Below are 17807 nucleotides of genomic sequence, written 5' to 3'. Positions count from 1 at the left end.
GTTGAAGTGAGGTTTTCTTTTAGATGCAGGTTTTGAAAAGTTAGGGCACTGTGTTCGTGAAAATCAAACCCGGGTTAGTTTTGATTTGGCAGTGTACAAGTCGAAGGCTAGAAGTCTTCCGCTTAAGCACAAATTCGACTCGCTTAATTCCCTGCATAGTTCAAGATAGGCTCGTGGCGGGCTTTGGCAAAGATGACGTTGTGGAAATATGAGTCAAGGTGGAGATTTGTTAAATATAATTCCTATTTTCAATCAAATTTGACAAATAGTCTTTCAGTTAAACTCTGTTTACTTGTTTCAATCAAATACTGATTAGTTTAGATTATTTTATTATTATTTGATCTATAAATTTAGCCTATAAATAGGCTCTTTTATAACCTTAGAAAATACACCCATTAGAGATTAGAACTCATAACACATTTAGAGAATTTTGTGTTTACGTTTTGTGGGTTTTTTGTTTTCGGGTTTTCGGGGTTTAGTTTTAATCTCCATCTTTTGTACTCTTCGTTCTTTTGCCATTATAGTAAAATTATCTTTGCCCGTGGTTTTTTATCCTATTTGGAGGGGTTTTTCCACGTTAAATTTGTGTGTTCAATTTCTCAATTTATTTTGCTATTTTCTTATTCGTTACTTAATCGGGTTAAAATCCTAACAACTGTTCTTTAACATATACTATGTGTTTAGCTCAGCATTTTATACCTTGTCATCAATAAACTCATACTAATTTTGATGTATTATTGTTGCCCCAACCTAAAATAGTAATCGACCGAGACGAATAAAGAATAGTCAAGTTATATAAAAGATTGAACGTAGTAATGAAAACCTTTTGATTATTACAATCATTTGATGATTGGTCTTGTGCGTACTGAAGGCATACATATGCAAGTTCATCAAGAAAAAAATACCAAGCCTCCTTGTTCTTATTTTCAATAATGGCAAAAGCTATTGGCATATGTTCCGGTTATTTTCTTGTTAACAACCAACATCAACGTTTATGTATATTTGTCTTACTAACGATCAGATTCGACCAAGTTGTACTTGAAGCAGATGAGTACAGAATGAGCAAACAACTATGTTCAAAATGGTTTCCATGGTGAATGAAAAACTTTATTAAATGACAGTACAGATTACATAATGAGCAAATGAATTGCAGAAGGCAATTGGCTTTTCTTTATTCTAGATGATCATGTGGCCTTATTGACATAAACATGGCAGCGTATTGCAGCAACCGGCGGTCACTGCTGTTGCCGTTTTCGGCAGCAGAAATCATCGGACCTCGAGTCCTCGTTCTGTAACGCCGCCAGCCAAGTTGTATATTCACGGCTGCCCATGTCCGCCAATTCGATGAATAGTATCTTGCTGTTCTTTTAAGTCTCTCATTGGCAAATTTGTACCTGAAGTGATCTGTGATGTATTTGAGATGGTTTGAGTCGAGACTGAATGCTTCAATCGGCTCTACACAAACAAATGTTGCGGACGAGGCTGGAAGACGGTCAATAAATGGTCGGCGAAGACACCATGACAACAATTCGTCACCTAGGAAGCCTCCTGGCTCGATTAAACTTGTGGCAACCACACCTTTGCTAAGGCTTTGGATACGTTTTATACGTCCACGAACGACAAACACCATTCTTTGTACTGGATCACCTTCTCTAATTATCTGTTTTATGGGAACAATTACAAGATGAACAAAATTTTGAATAGCTCTTTTAACAAGGTAGGGTAAAGCTCAAACCTTTTCGTCTTTAGAGAATACGAGCGGCTTAACTCTATCACAGATGTTATCCAGAATAAGATCATTCAAGTTATGGAATAAAGGAACCTGAAATGAAAGAGATGCAAGCAATCAGGCCAAGCTTGAACAAATATATTTGAGTTTGATGCAATCAGGCTCATGGACATGTTGAAATTATGATGCCACGTTATAGGTTAAATTATGTTTGGACCTTCTTGATGAGGTCAAGGCAAAGGAAGCGTTTAATGTCTCTCCGGAGGCCTTCGGGCAAGTCTTTGATCAGTTCCATTTCGTCTTCTCCGCCCAAGGTCGCCCATTTTTGGCGTTCGTAATGGCGGACTCGTTGTCTCAAACGAGACGGTAGTTGCCGGCGTTTCATCCACCATTCCATGTCTCGACATCTCAGCTGCATTTTCCTCTTCTTCGCCATGACAGCATGCAAGAATACCTTGATGATGATAATAATGTAGGATCAAATTGTCAGTTAAGTTGGCTATGGAAACTTTGAACAATTTTCAATAGGGTGACAACAAAACCCAAATACAGACCTGAATGTTTCCGATCAATAAAGTGAAGAGCATCAATCCAGCAAGCACAATGCAAATACTGAACATCACTTCTAACCAGTGACTTGTTGGTTCAAGATCATTCCCAAAGGTGCTGCAAATGGATGTCAGATAGTACCAATAAGAATGGTTATTACTATAAGGTATTTGTGTTTAACACTATGTTTGTTATCTGAATATACGGATATCCCCTCTAAAGATCCTCTTTAAATCGTTATCTGGGGTCTGAATTTGGTAACTTTTCCTATATTGGAACTTAATTTTTTTTTTGTCCAATTTAGGCCCTGGTAATTGTTCCCACCTTGGGGTCTGAACTAAGCAACTGTTTCCAGATTTGGTTTGAACTTATTTTTTATGTCCAAGTTAATCTCTAAACTTGGCAATTGTCCCAAATTGGGGGCCTGAACTCTAGGGTTTCCAAAAACTAACTTGGACAAAAAAAGTTCAAGTCCCAATGTGAGAACAATTGCCAAGTTCAGGCCTAACTTGGACAAAAAGAAAAAAATGTTCAAGCCACAATGTGGAACAATTGCCAAGTTCAGAGTTTAACTTGGGAAAAAAAATATTTAACCCCAATGTTGAAAAAGTTACCAAGTTCAAGTTCCAAAAAGTGATTTAACTCCTTCATAAACCCAACCACATCCGAATTTGACAGATGCCTACAGTCAATATGAAAACAGAGGAAAGGAGTAAAAAGGATATTAAGAGTGAAATGTGATTTACCTGAGAGACATTAAGCCCCAAAAGATGGGATAAAGGATCTTAACAGCAACAGAATTGCTAGAAACAACAGGGAGAGCCCACTGATAAATCCCATAATTGAATGGTCCATGAACCTCTAAACATAAAGGTTTTCCCATAACGTTGGTTGAGTTACCACCACAAGTTTTTCCCACTGCTTGAGCTGGAAATGAGAATTGGTAGCACACTTCCTCCGAGCACGACAATGAAAGCTTGCACTGCTCATTTCTCGCGCATTGTTGCCGCAGACATGAGGCTACCCGTTGTATTGCAAGGACATACCAGCACCCTCCAGCAACCTGAGACCACTCCGTTAAAACCAACAAATTGCAATATCAACAAAAGGAAAATGAAGAACACAAGAGTAAAGCGTTGTTAAAGCTTTGTAACGACCGAGTTTCAAGGCATTACCGCGATTTGGACATTTTTCCCCTATGTGCACTTACATTAAAGATGAAGCCTTGAAGGGTGTGAACGTATATTCAAAGAAGACAATACCTTAAATGCAAGTGCACGCGAGCCAAATCCCGGTGCAATAGAGCAGCACTAGAGAGACGCCCTAGAACCTGATTGTTATAAAGTTTGTGAGAAAATGCAAAGACTTACGTGAGAGGCTATGAAGTAGGCAATGAGATTAAGGCCAAAACCCCACCAAATGGTGCCAAAGATGTAACCGGTAACCTTTTGCATCCTTCTCATTAAGCAAATGATGTGGAAAACCTTTGGTAAGAATTGGAACAAGAAGATTAATAACAGTATTGTCATTATAATCTTGATCTGCTCTTCCCTTATTAATTTTGGTACAACTAACCAAAATACTGCCTGCAAAAAACCAAAAAACTCTCTGGTTATGCAGAAATAAAAATCATTTTACTCAACTTCTATTAGCTTTGGAATTATCCACAATAATTGTGTTAGAATTAGATTTTAAATTGAAAACTACTAGTCATAACATAAGTCCATTTGTAACTATATAGCAAAAGACATGGAAACAGGTAACATGTTCCAAGGACAAAAATATCCAACAAGGAAGAAACCTCTGGTGTCTGTCTATGAAGCAACTAAAGTAATTGTCAACAATCTCATCGAGTCATTGTACAATAGGGGGAAATGGCTTTCTAGCTTTTAGCTTTAAGATCATTATGAAAATTACCTAGTAAAAAGAAAAAGTTATATTCAAAAGAGTCCAAAACACAATGTTTATTTGGGGACCCACTTTAAATTCTTAATATTTTGGGTTTAATAATAAAAAAGTTGTAAATTATATGAGTAGTTATTCAATTATGATTTTTTTTTTGTCATCGAATTATAAAAAATTATAAAATGGCCACTCAATAACCAGCGACTCAATTATTCAATTTTGTCTTTTTTTGGTCACCTAACTATCTTGAATTTTTAATATTTCTATTGTTACATTAACCAGCTAGTGAAAAAGAAAACTAAAATTAAATAGTTAGTGACCATTTTATAACTTTCGTAATTGAATTACAAAAAAATAATAATTAGGTGATCTCTACCATAATTTATCCAGATGTAGAGATTTAAATAATAAATTATTAAATATTACACCTTAAAAATAATTGTATAAATCCAGTTAAACTCGAATTCATTAGCAATATAGAAGTTATTTTCCCTACAGTATGGATAAAAAATTACTGTCAATCTTGTAGGAACCCATCAATAAGAAACTAAAAAAGAAGTAGCATTAAAAACATATACAAAAATTGGAAAGTTGTAAAATCTAGGATTACGTATGATGATTTGTTAAATTATGGAGCCTAACTCAATAAATGGAGTAAAAAACTAAAGCTGGCAACAGTCTATTTCTTGCAGCACTTTCAATGTTATGACAGTTTAGGTTTTGTTTTTTCTTTAAAAATAAAATCAAAACATCCTTTCTATTTCAGCCAACAATTCAGGAGTGAACTCAGAAATATTTATTGGGTTAAAATTAAATTATATAAATATAATTTTATTATTTTAATAATTTATATATTTATAATTTTTAAAATTAAATTAAAATTATATCAAAAATTAAAATATAATTTTATTATTATTAATTTAAAATTTCACATCTCATTATTAAAGTTTTTATTAAATATTCATTCCACACAAATTTAAGTCTATCTTCACTCTCAATATTATATATAAAAATAGCTTCACGTGCGTGAACAACGTGATGACATATACTAGGTATATTATTTTTTAAAATAATCTTTTAATTCGATTTATATCACCAAAAATTTTAAGTTAAAATATATCATAAATTTTATTCTTTTGAAAATTTAAATTTTAACTTTTATATTTTTATTTTCAAGCATTTAATCTTTATGATTTTTGAATAATATTATTTAATTTTTGTGTTAAATTTAAATTCATTATAATCTTATTTTTAAAATTATATAAATACTAGTGAATTTTTTTAATTTTAAAATATCATTTAATAAAATTTAAATTTAAATTTTAAAATATAATTTTATTAAATTTAAATTTTAAAATATAAAAAGTAAGTACAAGGATTAAATTCTAAATTAAAAAAAAGACTTATGTCGTATTTTAATTAAAATTTTAATGAAAAACAAAACCAAATTATAATTATATTTTTGGATGAAATTGTTGAAAAATCCAAAAGAAGCCGTGAGGTCAGACGTGGGTTTTATAGGAAATAAATTTTGGTTATCGTGCACTGCTCTGATTTAAAAAAAAAAGGAACAAAAATCGAATTAGGCATCTTTTTATTAATTAATTTTCAGAAAATTAAAAAATAAAATTTTATATATTTTAAAGTTAATTGATATGTAATATTAATTTTACAGTACAACAAAATGAAAATTAATTATAAATTAAATAAGGGTAAGAAAAAGGAACCTGAGGAACCGGCAGAATCACAAAGACATCAAACCAGAAACCTTTGAGGGAACGAACGTAATGAGAAGCGATGGCACGTGCGTCCCACACGAGTTTACCACAACCGACGACCAGCGACTCCCTGGACACGTACGCCAGTCTGAACTGAAGCCAAAGATGGAACAAATGCACGGCGTCCACACACGTGCGAAGGACGGTTACGATGGCAGCGAGGCCACCATCCATGTACAAGCACGGCGACCCACCTCTTCCTATGGATAAAGCATAGAAAAACAAAGGATCAATGGCTAAAGCCATTGCACGAGCCAATAAGAAAGCCCGGTTCCAGTTTTGCACTCGCTTGGTCCTAGGATCAAGCACCCGGCCGAACGGACCAGAAGGTCGCCGAGTATTAGGCGCGGCAGGCTGTTGAGTCTTCTTCTGTTTGGCGGCCGTACGAGCTTGAATTGGAACGAGGGAAGAACCGGCGGAGGCTTCCCATTCCGGTGGGTGAGCTTGGTCACAGCTGGTGGAGTGAAAAACTGGAACACCGACTTGAGTACAAGCGTAACATTCTACGGTGTAGGAAATTGGGTTTTCTTCATTGGTTTCGCCGCTAACACTACCATTATCAGATCTCTCTGGCATTGAGTTTGGAAGTTGAAGAAGTCCAAACCACCTGTGACAAGAACAACACAATTATAACGAAACCATTTTAGATTTTGATTTCAAAGAGAGATGAAAACTTGGAAAGAGTGAAACCTTGATAGGGAGAAGTTGGACTGAGAAGGCATGGTGAGAAAAGTGGAACCATGGGAGAGAAAGGAATTGGGCGAATGGAAGGAAAAGGTAGGAAGGAGGAATAGAAAAAGAGGGGTTGCTTGGGAAGGATGGGAGTTTTTGGAGGGATTAATAATGAGAGGGCTTTTGGGTGTCAGGTAGCACATGAAGAAAGAAGCCAAAACCAGGCACGGAACATGAAGGGTGTGTGTGATCAGAATGCGAGTCCGTGGTGGGCTTGGTTCCACCCCCTCACGCCTCAACCATTGGGTCCACACCCATGCCCCATGACTCTAAAATAAACGTGACTTCGATCAACCATAACCACACCCTTGCCACTTGTCAATATCCAATTTAAACCTCATTTTTAACCCAATAATCTCGCTTGTTACTGCAGTACAAATATTATGGTAACTCGAAGTTAAATGGATAAAATTATCATAAAAGTCTTTACGAGCTAAATTGTATTTTGCTCGTTTACTTAGAAAAATAGATAAATTAGTCTATATATGTTAGATTAAAGAGCAAAATCAGTATGTAAAATTTTATTTATTTATACTATTAAAAATTAGCATTGTTGATAAAATAATTAGAATTACACATGCCATTTTAATGTTCAAGGACTAGTCTTTTAACACTGAAAATGGATAAAACTTTTAACAGAAATATCAGTTTGCTTTTAAATCTAACGTGAAAGAACTAATTTACCCCATTTTTTCAGTAAAGAAAGCAAAATGCAATCAAACTCTTAGTACAAAGACTTCTATAGTACTTTTATCAAGTTAAATTGCATTTAGACTTCTCTACTTAAAAAATAGGTAAATTAATTCCTCCACGTAAGATCAAAGAGCAAATTGATCATTTTATTAAAAGTTTTATCTATTTCTACTATTAAAAATTAGTCTCAGTACTATTGACTCGTGACCAATATCTACCCCCTTAATGGGCATATAGAATGCAAAGGATTAGTTATTGGGCTCACTTCAATAAATACCTTAAGAAATAATTAAAAAAAAATTGGTCTTTGTACTTTGGCACGCTCCATGTAACTATTTAATCATTTTATCAGCAATATCAATTTTTTATTAATAGAAATGGATAAAATTTCAACTGAAATTACCAGTTTAATATTTAAACGAGTAAAAATGGGTTAATTTGTCTATTTATTTTAGTAGTGAAAAAACAATATATAATCTAATTTCTAATACAGAAATTACTACTTATCACAAGGAACAGTCCCTTCCTTTTGCTTATTTATATATACTAGAGATATTTTCTTTAAACAGTTATCTCATTCAGTGACTTTTTGTTGTATGATGATAATGTAATTACAACTTTGTAACAAAATAGAAATTAATAATAATGGACGACAATTTGTTGTATGAAGTTCATTAGAGTCTTAGATGGGTGGAAAAAAAGAAAAATGGTCCCAACCTAAGGACAATAGTCCATATGGCACATGGTGGGTCTATTGTTTGAGAACGAGCAAGATAAATGAGGAATGATAATAGAACGTACGTGGTTGGAGATTGCCTTACTTTTTTGTATTATTTTTGTATAATTGTATTCATTGTTATGGATGTATCTGTATTATACAGTTACTCTACACTCTTCTATCTCACTCATAATCATAAATTCTTATTATATCTGCTTTTTTTAATAAAATATTTACACATATTCATAGTCACTCTCAATCTCTTAAATAGAAGAATAATACGATTCAGCGCACTCAAACTCACATTCTCTTGCACTGGCAATAATGTTACTACCAATCGAGCTAAGACTTAATTGACTATAAGTATATATTTTATTATAGAATATCTCCATTCACTCACATCGTAGGTGTGATGAAATTTATTATGTATAATTTATTTATAAACATAAATTTTCAAATATATAATTTATTAGTAAATCTTTAATATAAATATGTATAATATATTTGCATATATAATATATATACTACTAATAAGTTTAAATTTTAAGATAATATTATTGAGAGAAACAATCACAAATCCCGAATATAAACTATGGAACACGATGAAAAATATATATAAAAAATGACGACAATATATATATATACGCACTTTTACAAGAAATATAATTATTTTGTTTTTGGGTTTATGGTTTCGGGTTTGATGATTTTGTATTTATTTTAATAATTGTAATTTATATATAGATGGTAAAAGATTTCCATTTTGTCTCAAGAGTGGTGAGGGATATAGTTGTAAATAGAGAACTGAAGCTGGCCCCTTTTAGTTTCTTAGTGCAGAACTTATCAACAATTAATGTTGTCTAAAGGGAAATAACTAATTTTAATTGCAAAGAGACAAAGATTTTTATTACCCTTTCAACTATTGAACCCCTGTATAATCTACTGCTTCTTTTCTTTAAAAAAAATGTTGAATAATGAATTGAAAAAAAAAGTGTTATGAATTTTTTTTTGGTCCTTTAATTATGAAAAGTTATAAAATGGTCATTCAATAATTTAATTTTTTTTTGGTTACTAATTGGTTAACGGTTGCAGCTTTTAAAATTGATATAATAATAACTTTAACCTTCAACATTTATAAATTATGTCAATTTGGTCTTACCTCTAAAAAAAATTAACCCTCAATATTTGTACATTGTGTAATTTGGTCCTTCTTTTTATAGTGTTGCTCTTCTTTATGACATTGGGGGTTAATTTTAAAATAATGATCAAAGATGGAAATTATTATAATGGGTTTTTGGGTGTTTTCTTTTCTTTTGTATATTTTCAAACAAGTTTAGCAAATAAATTTGTTTTTAGCTTTTTAGGTAAAAGGGTCACAAAGAGAAACAAAATTGCAACAAGGACTAAATTACACAATATGTATATGGTGAGGGCTAGACTTTTTAAAATCAAGACTAAATTGACACAACGTATAAATGTTGAGGATTAAAGTTGCTATAATGCTAATTTTAAAAGCTGCCCCTATTAGCCAATTAGTGACCAAAGGAGACAAAACTAAATAATTGGGTGACTAAAAAATAAATTTACTAATAGCTGGATGATCATTCTATAACTTTTCATAATCGGATAACCAAAAAAGAAATTTATAATAATTGAGTGATTACTAGTATAGTTTACTTTATATTATATTAGTTTTTATCCCATACAATATACGGATTTATTGTATATATCTATTAAAATATATTATTTTATTAATTTAAAATAATTTTTTAAGATCTATAACGTTTAACAAATAAATATTTAAGTATTACTTATAATTTTTTTTAAGTTTTTATTTAAGTTATCGAGCTGGTAAGCTTTTTCTTAAAAAAAAAATTTCGCCAGTAAGCTCCAATCGATGATTCAACGGTCAATAGGATGGATAAGTACTCATTGACGACTAGAAGAACATACCTTAGACCCAAATCGATTTGGTGGTTAATTTCGGAGATTAGAGAGAAAAAAATTGTTTGAATTTTGGTTTGCAAATTTGTGACGTCCAAAGCTGTTTCATGAAAAAAAAAATTAAATTATAGAAGAGAAAGAGAAAGAGAGCTTTCAATTGGTGCAAGTAGTATGAACAAAGAAAATCATATAACATAGATTTTAATGGCACAATAACTTAAAAATTGATTCTCTTTTAAATTTTAAGAATTTATGTTTATACTTCAAATCAATTTAAGAAGTAATTTAATAATTTTGAGAAAGAGAATTGTTTGACTAATTTATGTGTTAGCTTGATAGTTAAGGTGTTCATCGCCCTTAAATGTGGCTTGGGTTCAAATTACGCTAGTCATGTTGCTGTTAAGGCTTTATTATCTTTTTGTAATTCACCAAAAAACTTTTTTTACTCAATTGTGTATTTGAACCAGCATAGTAAAACACTTGTAAAAAATAATATTAAATTCTTTATATTTAATCATAAAAATTTAAATGAAAAGAAGAAAATAAAAATGAAAGAGAGTTTTGAATATTTTTGGACCCCATATGCTGCATTATTAGTAAGACCTGTTCATAATAGAAGATTTTATTGCGGGCACATTATTTTGGCTCTATTAATCAACACTAAAAAGACAAATCCTTATAATTATTATTATTATTTTCTGTACAAATTCAAGTAATATTGTGATTGGTTCCTCCATCTACTCCAAATTCAATCTCCAACCCTAAAGGAAACAAAATACAAAATATAAATAAAAGGAAAATAATTTGAGATTATAATCATTTCACATCATTTTATTGAAAAATTGTTTGAGTCTTAGTTTAATTGATATAAATATTATTCTTAATATACGAATATGTGAGTTCAAGTGTGCTGAAACGTATTATAAGTATATTTTAAAAAATTATTTATAAAGAAATTGAGGTTATATCGATTTATAAATCGAATTATTTATTTAAATTTAAACATAAATAAGTGAACTAAGTGATGATGTGTATACAAAACATTGAAGGTGACACTGACAGGACAACCATTAAAATACCCCCACTTCACTAAGAAAGCATGTTGTCGGATTCAATTATTTAAGGAATTTAGATGAGAATTGTTGTCTACTTTATTTTAATATATTTTATTCCTAATAATTAGAAAGAAACAAGTAATCCGATGTCTATTTTAATGGTCTCGTGGTCAAGGGTTGTTTATTTGTAGAATTTATTTAAGTTTGATTTTTAAAGAGCAATGATAAGTTTATATTTAGACGGTTCTTTTTGATATAATGTATATATATGGTGTAGATATATTTTTATCGTAAATACGTAAATATTAATATTTTAATTTTATATTATTAAAAAAATAACCTAAGATTATCAAGTTTCAAATAGCAATCCTACTTCTGCATTTTTAATATTGTTAATATAATGTCATTATTGTAAGGAAAATTTCAATTTTAGTCCCTTTAGATTATTTTTAATAAGATAATTATATGTAGAAAATAATAAAATAAATAATACACTAAATTAAAAAATAACTCTTAATTTAAAGAAAATAAACGTAATTATCTAAAAAAATTAACTTGGTAGAAAAACTTTTCAGTAAACAAACGTACGAAAGATTGAAAGATTGAATTTATTCATTAAATCCGTTAAAAAAACAGATTGAAAAAAGAGAACAAAGGCTCAAAAATACAATTAGGGCGATTTAGTGGCCAAATTTATCATTAAGCTTAAAAAAATAGTTAAGTCCTTGTTGAAAAATTTCGCACAATTGAGTCCATATCACTGATCGATTTAACTATTTATGAACATTAATGTGATTGAAAAAAAAAATCACATCGATAAATATATCAATTTGGCATCCATTTGGTATGATTAAAGAAATTATCGATGATCGTTTTAATCATTTTTATGTCTTGACTTGAATGGAATAATGATTAAAGTTTTTATTGAACATCCATCTGGTATGAGTTTAAACCGTATTATCTCATCCTTCGCCTTTAATATTATATAAAAAATATAATATTTTATAATTTTTAATTTTTAATAAATTATTTTCATAAATTTTTTTGGGAGGAAGGAGGGGGGTTCACCATGAGTTTGCTTCCAAACATTGAATGTGGTACCAAATATAAAACTATATGGAAGAGTTAATTAAAATGGTCCCAATTCATTAGCGACTTCCCTTCCTCTCTCGCCCTTACTAATCTGCAAAGGCCAAAAGCCAATTTATGACACCCTTTCAGTACAGAGGTGCAACTCAAATAATACATGGATTTTGAACAACATCTCGAGTGATCCCAATATGCTAAATGGTTAATTCCTTTAACATTCATTATATTCGTATAATGCTTAGAACTAAACATAATTAGGGATGTTTAATAACTGAACTGAATGAGCATTAATTAAATTAATTAGACTGTATAATTCTTTAATCGTTAATCGAATCGAATAAGTTAAAATTTATATATTTTTGTCTTTTGATTAAAACAAGTATAAAAAATATAAAAAAATATATTAAAATTAACCAAATATATGTTTGTCTTGAAAGTTAACCGAATTAATTGAAAATTTATGTCTTGAAACATTACTTAAATTTGAACCGAAATTCCAAAAAACCATTAACCGACTTCCGACTAAATTAAGTTCTATCATCGACCAATTAATCGAATTAGATCTGTTTGGTCAGTTAATTCAGTTTTAACAGAAACTTGAACACCCCTAGACATAATATTTTTCTAATCCTTAGATAGAAAGATAAGTGCACTTGAAGCGTATTCAAATTCACATTTTTTTACATTAATAACGATACGAATACTAACTGAGTTAAAGACTCAATCAACTAATTCTTAATTTTATACCAAGTTGAGTTTGATTTGATTTAAATTTTTTTAAAAAAATTAATTTTTTTTCAAACCGTTACCCGTGACCCGACCCAAGTAATATAGAGGTGTAGAATATTCTAGAAGTGCTGAATGACACTCCGCCGCTACCAACTATATATATTTTTTCACCGGATTATACTTGAAATATATGGTCGATATTTATATTTTTTAATTATTTGAATTTAAATTAATAAATTTGTCCGAAATTTGAATCCAAATTACTTAAATATTATTATCTAAATTTAAATTAAATATTATTATTTGTTAGATATTCAAATTTGAAAAATACCTTATTTCAATATTTTTCAAATATCTAAATTATAAAAATTCAATTGAATCCGTTAAAATTAACTTTGTGTATAAAATTAAAATTATAATCATTATATGAGTAATAGATTCGCGTATTCAAATATGAATCCTAATAAGTAATGTAGATTCGAATAAAAGTATCATGAAAGCTTTAATATTAGGAGTTAAATTACATTTTGCCCCTTTACTAAAAAAAAAAAAGAGGCAACTTAGTTCCTATACTTTAGATTAATGAGCAAACTGGCCCTTCCATTAAAAATTTCATTGATTTCTACACCAGCATGAGGTACACATAACACGCCATATGTCACTATCTAATTATTCCGTCAGCCATGTCAGTTTTTATTAGTAGAAATGATCAATTTGCTCTTTGATTTAACACATAAAGACTAATTTATCTACTTTTTAGTAAAACGAATAAAATACAATTTAACTCTTAATATACTAGTTTCCATAATACTTTTGATCTCTATTTTTGTGGCCAGCAACTCAAGGGCTCATTACTAAATATCCCATTTCGGAATAATGAGGACTAAAAGTGAAAAAGGAAAAGTTGAAAAGTTTACCCCTCGGGCTGGTCCTCGTGTATCAATAATTGATAAGTTTTTTTGTGCATTATAAGTTGCCGTGCATCACGTTTGAGTTTTGTTTTGTACTCAAAAATTAAAAAAGAAAAAGAAAAAAGGGAAGTATCGTATTTGCATGAAAACTGTTTCCATAGCTTTACGGAAAGAGGCGAAAAGGCAATGTAAGAAATTTCTAAAAATATAAAATTCAGATTCGAAATTATTACAACTACATCCCCAACTTCACATGTTCCCACAATTGATTGATAAAAAGTTAAAATTATAACCTTATCATCCCCCACATTGCTTCCAATTTATCATTCATCATGACCTCCCATTTAGATTTGTTTCCATACCAAATCTAACCCAGCTTTTCTCTTTCCTATTCGCCATTTCAAAAATGAATTTTTTTGATTTAATCTCTTCAATTTCGTCACTTAATTGTTTAATAGTGACGGAAGTTTAGCGGTGCATTTTTTACGTTAATCACTTTAAATTTTGGGTAAACTACCTGTTAATTACTCGTTCCTATTCTGATCACCCCAGAATTTTTTTGTGAAGCCTTTTGTTATCAAATCTCAATTACCTTTTTGTAAATTTGAAAATGGCATATATAAATGCTTTTTTTTCTTTGTTTTCAACTTGAGGTGTTTATGGGTTGGGCTAGGCCCAACTAAAATTTTAGGCTAATTTGTTAGGTTCCGGCTTGGTTCTGCTAAAAAAATAGACTTAAAATTTTATCCAAGCTTGACCTGAGTAAAAATGCTAAATCTGGGCCCAACCTAACCCAATTCAGATTAAGTTTTTATATAATTTTTTTAAAATATAATACATCAAAATACTAAAAATATTAAAATAAATGTTTCGAATAAATTGAAAATAAATTAAAAATATATATGTATACTTAAATAACACTAAGATATGTGCAATTTAACAAGCAAATGTCTCTAAAATAGTAACAAAATAAACAATAAAATAAGAGTTATACAATAACAACATAATAGTGAAAAAAAAATAACAACAAAACATTAAAAAAAAAAAGAGCAAGAAAATAATAAAAAATAATGTTTTTTTTTACATTTAAATTGAGCTGCTCTGGGTAAAAAGCTTTACCTGAGACCCAGTCCATTTTCTAAACGAGTCTTATTTTTTTACCCAAACTCATTTTTCGAGTTTATATTTTTACCCAAATCCTCTCACTTTTCATACAAGCCTTCCCACCTACCCACTAACATTGAAAAAAAAAATACAAAGCTTTGGAGTGCACTTGATAGACTCCAACTAGCATGGGATCTAGACTTAGAAAGAGTGGTACTGAAAATAGATAGCACTGAAGCTACCAAGGTGATCCAAGCAAATTAAGGTGAACAACACTTTTTATTGTGGGTTGAGCCATTAAGGACTTACTCCAACGTCCCTGGATAGTTCGTGTTGGACATATGTTCAGAGAGGATAACAAAATATCTGATGGTTTGGTTAAAACGGCATTCTCAAAATCTTTGGGGAAATACTTTAGTTACTGCACAATGATTAATCTAGAAGAGATTTACTTTATCTAATTTAGTTTTGATATTTTACCTTTTTTGTAAAAGAAAAAAAAGCATTAAATCTAGTGCACATTGTAGTGCTCATTTTGGGAATGAAAAAGGGTGAATCTAATAACTTGAAAACTTTATTCAAAAATTAAATAATATTTATAATAAAATATTTATACTAATTTTAATAAAATCACATAATATTTATTATTAATTATATACACCAACCAACAGAGCCTCGATTTTCACAGCAACACTAAGAAGATGCGGAACCAAAGAAACAAGCCTTTAATGCAGAAGACAGATCACATGAAAGTGTGGCAAGTTGGTGGAAGAGATGGGTTCAAGGAAGAAGATGAGGGAAATGAGAAGAAGAAAAAAATAAAGAAATAATTTGATTTAATGGTGGAAGAGTTGAAATCGACGGTGAAGAGATAAATTTAATCAATTTTTTTAATGGTTGTGATCAAATTAATAAAAAAAAATTAAAAGTGACTAAAATAGGAGTGATCTTTACGTAGAGTGACTAAAATAGGATTTTACCATCAATATTTTTATACCGGATATGTAACGCCCTAACTTTCGGGAATCCTGTGACTGTTGGCTTAGGTTTAATTATGTTAGTGGGCCTCTAGAAAGCCCAAGCTTAAGATAGAACCCGACAATTTTAGTTAATTTTTGTTCCATAAGAAAAAGGGGGTGAAGTTATGAAATCGGACCTATGTGAAAATGTTTGAAAATGTTATAGGCTAAATTGAAGTGACCAAATAAATAGGAGTGCAAAATAGGAGGATTTGCATGACAAACCTCCCATTTTACATGAAGTTGCCAGCCATCATGTTGTTGGAGACAAAATGTGCACTTGATATCCGTAATTTATGGTACAAATTGATACAAATTGATAATAGGTTAGGTAAATGTTCAATGATAATAGGTTAGGTAAATGTTCCATGATAATGGGTTAGGTAAATGTTTCATGATAATGGGTTAGGTAAATGTTTCATGATAAGAATTCCATGTCTTTTGTATTAAAGAATTAAATGGATGAAATATGAAGTTTTATTAAAAGAAAAAGGGGTGAAAAGAACAAAGTTTTGTCCATCTTTGTTCATCATAGCTGAAAGTTAGAGAAGAGAAAGGAGAGGAGAAAGCTCTTGAGTATTTGGTCATTAGGAGGAGGAAAATTGACGGTAAGTTCTTGGTACCTTGCTTCTATTTTGAGGTTCATGAGTTCTTCTTGATTCTACCTTAACTCTTGAAGTATATTTTGATTTTTAGTTGTGTTGTGAGCATTTGGTCATGAATTAAAATGAAGGAAATGGTTGTTGTTTCATGTGCTTTTGATGAAAAATGGAAGATATGTGAAGTTGAGCCAAACAAATGAGCATGCATGTGCCTTAGATGCTAAAGGGAAAAATCGGCTAACATGTTGTGCTTTGAAATGATGAAATGGAGATTATGCTTAAGTAAAAATCATAGATATGTGATGATTGATTGGTGATATACATGTTTAAATAACATGCATGCAAGATAGGTGTATGAAAGAGTGATTTGGTAATAAATCTGCTTGGGACAGCAGCAGTAACGTGACTTTGGAAAATCACCATAAATTGTGGGAGATAAATTAGAAGCTGAATAAATTATGTAATTAAATATTATTGAGTCTAGTTTCTAATGAAATAAACAAGAACATATTTTGAATTCTGTACAATGAGAAATTTGATTCGTAATGAAGAGTGGTCAGATTAGTCAAACAGTGAAACATGGGAAACTTTGAGAAAAATCTGGTATTGATTGGCTAAACTAAAAATTCTGAAAATTTTATGGATAGAAGATATATGAGTCTATTTTCAAGGAAAATTAACGGAACTTGATTTGGAGTTTTGTAGCTCCATTTATAAATGATTTAGTGACTATTGCTTAGGAAGACAGCTTGCAGTGAAATTATGATTATGTGGTAAACATTGACAAAAATTTGTTAATAAGTTGCTTATTGTTTTCTTATAAGCTTACAATGATCTGTAGGTGTGGTTGGCCGAATATTGTAAGGGGTTAATATGTAGTTTGTAATTGAATAGTTAGATTAACGTGTTAGTAATCCAATTGTAGGCGGTTCGTGTGTGGATCTCAATCAAGATATCGTCATAAAAATGTGTGTAACTAACACCTCTTTCTTAGTCTAGATCGGCAAGAGTCGAAAAGTCGAAATGCCGAAAACCGGTATTTTGTAGATTTGCGAGTGTCGAATGCTCGTGAGGTAAATCGATTAATGTTTTTGGTAAGCTGCAAAATTTGGACCGCAAAGTACATGATTTCTTTGCCTCGATATTTTTGGGCTTAATGGGCCAAAATTGGAATGATGGGCCAACGAGCCCAATTCGGTAAGAACCCTCGATGCGTGATTCGTTAGTACGTGAAAAGTAGGAATATGCATGAA

The 17807-nt window shown here is 30.7% G+C and overlaps 1 protein-coding gene and 1 long non-coding RNA gene across 3 annotated transcripts in view; one reads left to right on the top strand and one right to left on the bottom strand.

Annotated features, from left to right (window-relative positions):
* LOC128280819 (uncharacterized) overlaps positions 1–17807 on the top strand; it is a 72854-nt gene that overhangs the window by 8106 nt on the left and 46941 nt on the right. The gene's annotated exons all lie outside the window — the stretch shown is intronic.
* Positions 1086–7028, bottom strand: LOC108483407 (cyclic nucleotide-gated ion channel 2). 2 transcript variants are annotated; one of them, XM_053019357.1, is made up of 8 exons: positions 6652–7028; positions 5911–6568; positions 3649–3864; positions 3025–3350; positions 2284–2395; positions 1947–2183; positions 1736–1822; positions 1086–1660 (listed from the first exon to the last, which is right to left on the bottom strand). In XM_053019357.1, the coding sequence occupies exons 1-8, from the start codon at positions 6834–6836 to the stop codon at positions 1172–1174; spliced, it is 2310 nt and encodes a 769-aa protein (XP_052875317.1). In that variant the 5' UTR covers positions 6837–7028; the 3' UTR covers positions 1086–1171. The 2 variants fall into 2 exon arrangements, with proteins under 2 accessions (XP_052875317.1, XP_052875318.1); XM_053019358.1 differs by having other exon boundaries at positions 3025–3341.

This window comes from Gossypium arboreum, chromosome 9 (assembly GCF_025698485.1).
Source record: "Gossypium arboreum isolate Shixiya-1 chromosome 9, ASM2569848v2, whole genome shotgun sequence".
NCBI lineage: Eukaryota > Viridiplantae > Streptophyta > Magnoliopsida > Malvales > Malvaceae > Gossypium > Gossypium arboreum.
Note: the sequence above shows the minus strand (reverse complement) of the source record. Positions and strands in the feature narration are given on the sequence as shown.

Coding starts and splice junctions, on each gene's coding strand:
- LOC108483407 (XM_053019357.1), bottom strand. CDS start 6,836: ATGTGCTACCTGACACCCAAAAGCCCTCTCATTATTAATCCCTCCAAA. Junction 3,351..3,648: donor CCTACTTCATAGCCTCTCAC/GTAAGTCTTTGC, acceptor GTTTTAACGGAG/TGGTCTCAGGTTGCTGGAGG. Junction 1,661..1,735: donor TATTCTCTAAAGACGAAAAG/GTTTGAGCTTTA, acceptor CCCATAAAACAG/ATAATTAGAGAAGGTGATCC.